A 6,550-nucleotide genomic window follows, 5' to 3' on the forward strand; every position below is an offset into this window, starting at 1 on the left:
ATCTTTAATCCATAAATATATAATTAATATTAGATGTATTTTTTAGATGAAGTTATAATTAATAGGATTGTTTACTTTTTCTCTGTATTAAACTAGTTTAACTTAATGCATACTTTAATAGGCGGAGAGCGCAGTAATAAAATAATAACATTCGAAATTCCATTATTTCCAATTTCTTATTCCAACCTCCGGATTATTGCTGAGAACTAAGCTAATATAAAAGAGAGAAAAATGGAAATAAAAATAAAAATGTCATCCAAATAAGCTATTTGGATTACTAAAATCTAATCTAATTAAACCTTGATTCCACCAACGGTGATTGGAGTCCTGACATAATGCTTTCCATCGGACCAAGTCAGGTCCCCAAAGACTATAGAGCGACCTGGCTTAGCAACCTCCATTGTGACCTTAAAGCTCTTCTCTTCACCCACGCTCTGAAACTTCAACACATTGGGATTCACGGAAAGAGAAAGCCCCGAAGGAATGTCGTTGAAGCTTGCAACGTAAGTCCCTGGCGAACCCACATTCCTCACCCTGCGTGTCACGGTAACCCGACCGTACAGCACGGGAACCGTTATTGAAGGGTAGTTGACATCCAAGACACCCATTCCATCAGGGCACTCATGATGAGGAGTCCCGGAGAACCGCTTGATCTTTTTCTGGTCGTAACCAATGGTACACAAGAAATTGAGGTAATCATCTATGCTTGTATCGTAGACCAAGCCAGGGTCCATGGCACGATTTGGTCTCACGTGACCAAAACCATATTCAAATGGTGTTGCTGCTTTAAAATCCCCATCAAGCATTGGCTCACCCTTGTTGTCCCTTGTCCTAGCTGAAAACGTACACCACAAGAAAATTAAATTAAATAATCAATTGATAATTAGTTATTTTGAAAAATGTCCACTTATTTAGATAAATAAGTTCTTAGCTAGTGTTATTTTTGTTACCGGATGTCAAGATGGCGGACTTGATAGCTGATGGACTCCATTCAGGGTGGAGTGTTTTGAGAAGGCCGGCGATTCCGGCGACGTGAGGGCAAGACATAGATGTTCCGGACAGTGCAGCAAATGGAGCCTTGCGGTTATCAAAGGACATTTCTGTGGGGCTAGCTGCTTCCGAGAAAGCAGCAATGATGTTGACTCCGGGAGCCGTGACATCAGGCTTAAGGATCTCAGGGGTGATTGTGTTGGGCCCTCTGGAGGAAAATGATGACATGTATGGAGCAGGCTTCACATGCAACTTGGTCTCCGGTGGAACAATATATCCCATGGGATTCTTTGTAGAATTTAGGTATGAAAAGACTTGCAGGCCATCTTCATACGTGATATGTGATGATGGAAGGAAATGAGGATCGGCAATGAGCTCATTACCACTGAACTGATCGTTACAAAGAATCATTCCAACTGCACCAGCCTCCATAGCCACAAAGCTCTTCTCCACTCTCGCCACATTGCCTCTCCCACAAACCAATATTTTTCCCTTCGCCTTCTCTGGATCAATTGCTCCTATCTTGCACATAAGACTGCACCACAACGAAACAAGAAACAATTTATTGTCTTTGGAATTAGAAAATTAAATTCAGAATTAGGTTATTGGATTCTTACCCGTGTCGGTCAGTTGCATTAGCCAATTTTGCATCTAAACCGCTGATGAGTGGGTAAAATTTCTTTTGCGGCATACCAGGAGCAAGGCTTTCACCCTTGAAAGTATATACAGATTAGAATTCATATCCTCGTCTAAGTAAAAGATTGAACCTTTTGAAAGTTTTTGTTACCTTGAAGCGCTTTCCATTCTCGAGTTCAACAACAGCATTAAACTTCCTGTCCAAGGTACTTGCAGCGACGTTGAGCATCCAAGGCGCAACGTTACAGACAGATCCCATCTCTGGTCCCTGGTTACCAGCAGAGACCACGACGGTGATTCCATTTCTGAAAGCATGGAATGAGCCAATGGCGACACCATCTCTGAAGTATGGAATGGGTACCGTTCCAATGGAGAGGGAAAGAATGTCCACACCATCATGTATAGCCATGTCAAAAGCCGCCATGATATCAGCTGTAAAGCAGCTAGCGGCGCCAAAAATTGGCGGCCAGCAGACCTTGTAAGAAACCACTCGAGCCTTGGGAGAGCCGCCTTCCGCGGTTCCATTGCCAAAGCCGAAGACGTTAGCGCCGGGGACAAAGTTTCCACCTAACGTTGATAGTGTGTGTGTTCCATGGCCTTTATAATCTCGTACCGTGTTAAGAGTAGCGTTCTTCAGTGTACTAGGCCCTGCATATGCAGCATACCCTCTGTTGAAGTACCTTGCTCCTATCAGCTTCCTGTAATCAGGATATGGTTAAATTTCTGTTACTGTTTCAAGATTTCTACTACTGTTCTTTATAGAGAGAACAAAATGAGAGAGTGAATAAAAGGCGAGAAACAAAGAAGTTAAAATCTCACCTGTTGCAAGGAATGCCAGCCTCACAGGATCCCTTCCATCTTGAAGGAATAGGACCTATGCCCTCATCACTAAAGCTAGGAGATTCTGGCCATACACCTACACGTAAATTTTAATCAAACTTTCATGAAAAGCATGTAGAACAATGAAAGAAATCACAGCGCATAAACTATTGATTTACATGGCTGCATAACAAGACAAATGATGCTTTTCACAAAATGGATTGTGATTGCATTTTTTTTGTCTTTATATTTTATTTAAAGACAGCGAGATTGCCAATGGAACGAGGACAGAGTATACGATACTTTTATTAGTCACTTTTGAAATTGACGTGCTACAAGAAAATAAAAGAAAATAATGGCAGAAAGAGGTAAAATTTACCAGTGTCAAAGTTCCCAATTATGGTATCTTCACCAAACTTGGCTTTGCTAAACACCGAAGCAGGGCTAATCACACCACTTTGGTGCTCCATTGACATAAACTCCCACGACCGTGTAGTGTGTAACTTCAATCCTTCGTTCAAGAACACCGACACAACCTCTGGATGTTCTACATAAAAAATCACAGTAATTTTGGAAAAAAATTAGAATTTAAATCTTTTTCTATTCACCATCAACTATTTTATTGAGATCTTACTTTCAATTTCAGCAGCCACTTCATCTCGGAGCATTGCAGCAAAGCCATTAATATATCTTGTATAAGAATAAATCATTGCTTCTTTTGCTTTCTCAGAACTGCATAGCAATGAATACAAGTCAAATTTTTTCGCATAATATTCAGTATTAGTACGTTCAAATAGTATTAAACATTGATTAGTGAATACTAAGTACCTTCCCAAATAGGATCCAAGAAAATCATAATGAGTTTGGGTGACTCGATCGAAATCAGCATCTGTAGCTGTTTCACCGTGTTCATGTGATCCCAAGTACACTATGTATGACTTTTATTTTTGTCATGAATAAAAAAGAAAATGAAAAAATCAATAAATAAATGTAACACATCATTGTAACAAAACAAAAAAACGAAAACATATAATAGAAGAGTGGATGAGTAAGGAGGGACATAAAAAGCATGCTAACCTTCTTGAGTTCAAGAGCAGCACCAGTAGGGACTTGGAAGAGAGAAAGGAGAATAAAAGCTGATAACAGAAAAAATGAATACTTTCTGGACCACATTTTTTCTGTTTTGCTGTTTTCAATCTCTCCCTTTGAAGAAATAATAGATAATAGATAGAAAGTGATGATGTGTATTTATAGATACAGATATAGAAATGAATAGATTGAATTTTGAAAAGCTGTTAAAGAAAATTTTAACAGATTGATCATTTAATAAAATTTTAAACTTTGAATACTAAGAAAAATATAGATATGAATGGATTGAATTTTGAAAAGTGGTTGAGATTATACAAGAAGGTAGTCAAGATTGTGTGATTATATTGTTTTGTTTTATTTTTAAAACAAAATTGTAAACTTTGAATATTTAAAAAACTATTTTGTTAGTAATTATTTTTTTTTCAACGAACTTGTATGTTAAGCATTTAAATTAAAAAATTAATTTTTAGTTTTTTTATTTTCAAATTGTGTCAGTGTTGATACTAATAGAAATAGTAATAATCATAATAGGATCCATAAGCTGTGATGAGGATGTAAATGATGTATCAAATATCTTAGTAGATGAGTATAAAAGTAGTCTCTAAAATTAAGTTACAATTGAATTAATTTGGCTAAATATTTTAATGGATGAATACAAAGGTACTCTCTAAAATTGAACAACAATAGAATGAAAAAGTTTAAAGAATTAGCACTTTTATTAAAATTTGACCATCATTTAACTAACAAAAGAAAAATGAGTAATTTTTTATCATTAGATCTAATCTCACATCATTAAAAATATACATGCTAGCACTCTCTGATGTGAATGAAGATACTTTTCATTGTCATTCTACTACTCTAATTATACTTCATATGTGGTTTCTTTCTTAAAATTTACCTTTTTAAGACTTAGAACAAGTTCTTTTACAAACAAGAAAGGAATTCCTTTCATGCTGTCTAAATCAAACTCTAATTTAGTATGTAGGACTATTTGCTTCTTTTTATTAAATTACCAAAATTTGCTTTCCTCTATTTTTTCCTATCTCTATCTTTTGAACCTGATACAAATCATGGATTTATTCTTACCAAGTAAGAAGTAATTAGTCTTTATTAATTAAACAATTGTTATTGTCATTGATTTGCTTTGTTGCTCTATGGTTGATGTTGTTGTTCCTATTGATGATGTTGTTATAATGTTGTTTTGTTACTATTGCGCTATTGTTATTGTTATTGTTATTGTTAATGTCATTATTGTTACTATTATTCTATTGTTAATGTTGTTGTTGCTCTTGCCATCGAAGGAATGCACCTGAACCGCTGAACCCAATAGTGACGACTATTTGCGTAGGTATATACAATGTTATTCATTAAAAAAGAAAAGTAAAGGAAGAAGAAATTTAAAAAAATGTAGTCGGTGTGTAGCACATGTATCCATGCATGCATGCAAGAGCCTTAAGAAGTTAGCAAGTACACTAAATTGTAAGATGTCATGGTGGTTGATTTAGATACCTTAAAATGATCTTAGGAAAGTTGATAAACAAAATTATGTGAAATAAGTGGCTTGTTCAAGGCTGGTTCATAAGAAATGGCTCTAACATATTAATCTAACAATATTAAATTGTCTATTAGAGGATTGTGATTGTTAAACTGATTTTAAACTAATTTAATATAACATGGATATTTCTGAACTGAATGCACTTGAAATCAATAAGATTGAATTTTCCTCACTTTCTATGTGTCAGATTGGAGATTTTCAATGTAATCATTTCTATACTTGATTTGCTTATTATTAACTCTTGATTTTCAATGTAACCATTTTTAGACTAGATTGAATTACATATATTTTACCTACCTTAAGCTTGGTTTAGTAAAATTTTTTTAAAAGACTAGATTGAATTACATATATTTTACCTACCTTAAGTTTGGTTTAGTAAATCTTTTTTAAGAGGTACTTGTGTTTTTTAAAAGCATAAGTTTCTCATTTATGTTTGAAAGATTATGTACTTGTACTTACCGTTTTTAAAAAATTGGATACTTTTGAATATAATTTTTTAAAATTGATTTATTCTTTTTAAAATTTAAAAGTCTAATATAACATCATATATTAACTAATTTTTAAATTTTAAAAACTATTTTACCAAACGTAATTATTGTTGTTTATGTTTATTAAAAGTTATTTTTAATTTGTTTTACTAAATATAAATATTACACTTTTTTTTAAAGTCATATTTTAAAAATTAGTTTTTATAAGCTATTTTTAAAAAATAAAAATTTTACCAAACAAAACCTTAATATACCTGTTTTATAGATTATAAGTTACACAATTGATATTTAAAATTCATTCTTGAAAAAAAAAAATATTTCTGTTTTTTGTTTTAAAAGTTGGTTGTCTATTGTGTCACTTAAAAAATTCAAAATAGAAAAGACTTATTCTTCTAGATACGAAGTACAATAAAATTATGATATGAAATATTACCTCCCCTTATTAATAAAATATACTTGGAGGAGATGGACCGAATACTCGTCAAAGCAAGTCCAAGGGATATAATTTTCTTGAATTGGACAACAAAAAAATATGTTAACTTTGATGACTTTATGAGTAATAATGCTTTTTAATTATCAAAGTCAAATGAGTGATTACACAACAATATAGTATTATTTTCAGTTTTAGTGTAAAACTATACATTACNNNNTTTTTTAAATAAAAAATAAAACATATTTTTATATGCTATGTATCCTTACACTCTGTACACGATGAATGTAAACTAATAATATCTTTTATAGTAGTGGTAACTAACCCTCCAACGTAACCCTTTAACATGCACCTAGGATCTTATCCATGATTTTGAAATTATAATAATCGATCGATACAAATTTAGGTACAGTTGTCTTTATGTAAATAAATAATTTGATATATTTGATTAAAAGGAGTTATTTAGATAAAAAATTTTAAAATATTTTTTAAAAATATTTTTTAATAATTAAAATTTAACATATATAATCGATTAATTCGATC

At 32.8% G+C, this 6,550-nt stretch overlaps 1 protein-coding gene across 1 annotated transcript; it reads right to left on the reverse strand.

Moving 5' to 3' along the window:
- LOC107616696 (subtilisin-like protease SBT5.4) lies at positions 138–3,644 on the reverse strand. The gene is made up of 9 exons (XM_016318639.2): positions 3,523–3,644; positions 3,274–3,383; positions 3,080–3,177; positions 2,825–2,992; positions 2,446–2,542; positions 1,778–2,324; positions 1,608–1,702; positions 951–1,525; positions 138–835 (listed from the first exon to the last, which is right to left on the reverse strand). Exons 1-9 carry the CDS (start codon positions 3,616–3,618, stop codon positions 294–296), a joined length of 2,328 nt encoding a protein of 775 aa, XP_016174125.1. The 5' UTR covers positions 3,619–3,644; the 3' UTR covers positions 138–293.

Source organism: Arachis ipaensis, chromosome B09, assembly GCF_000816755.2.
Source record: "Arachis ipaensis cultivar K30076 chromosome B09, Araip1.1, whole genome shotgun sequence".
In the NCBI taxonomy this organism is placed as follows: Eukaryota; Viridiplantae; Streptophyta; class Magnoliopsida; order Fabales; family Fabaceae; genus Arachis; species Arachis ipaensis.

Coding starts and splice junctions, on each gene's coding strand:
- LOC107616696 (XM_016318639.2), bottom strand. CDS start 3,618: ATGTGGTCCAGAAAGTATTCATTTTTTCTGTTATCAGCTTTTATTCTC. Junction 3,384..3,522: donor CTGCTCTTGAACTCAAGAAG/GTTAGCATGCTT, acceptor CAAAAATAAAAG/TCATACATAGTGTACTTGGG. Junction 2,325..2,445: donor GCTGGCATTCCTTGCAACAG/GTGAGATTTTAA, acceptor TCCTGATTACAG/GAAGCTGATAGGAGCAAGGT.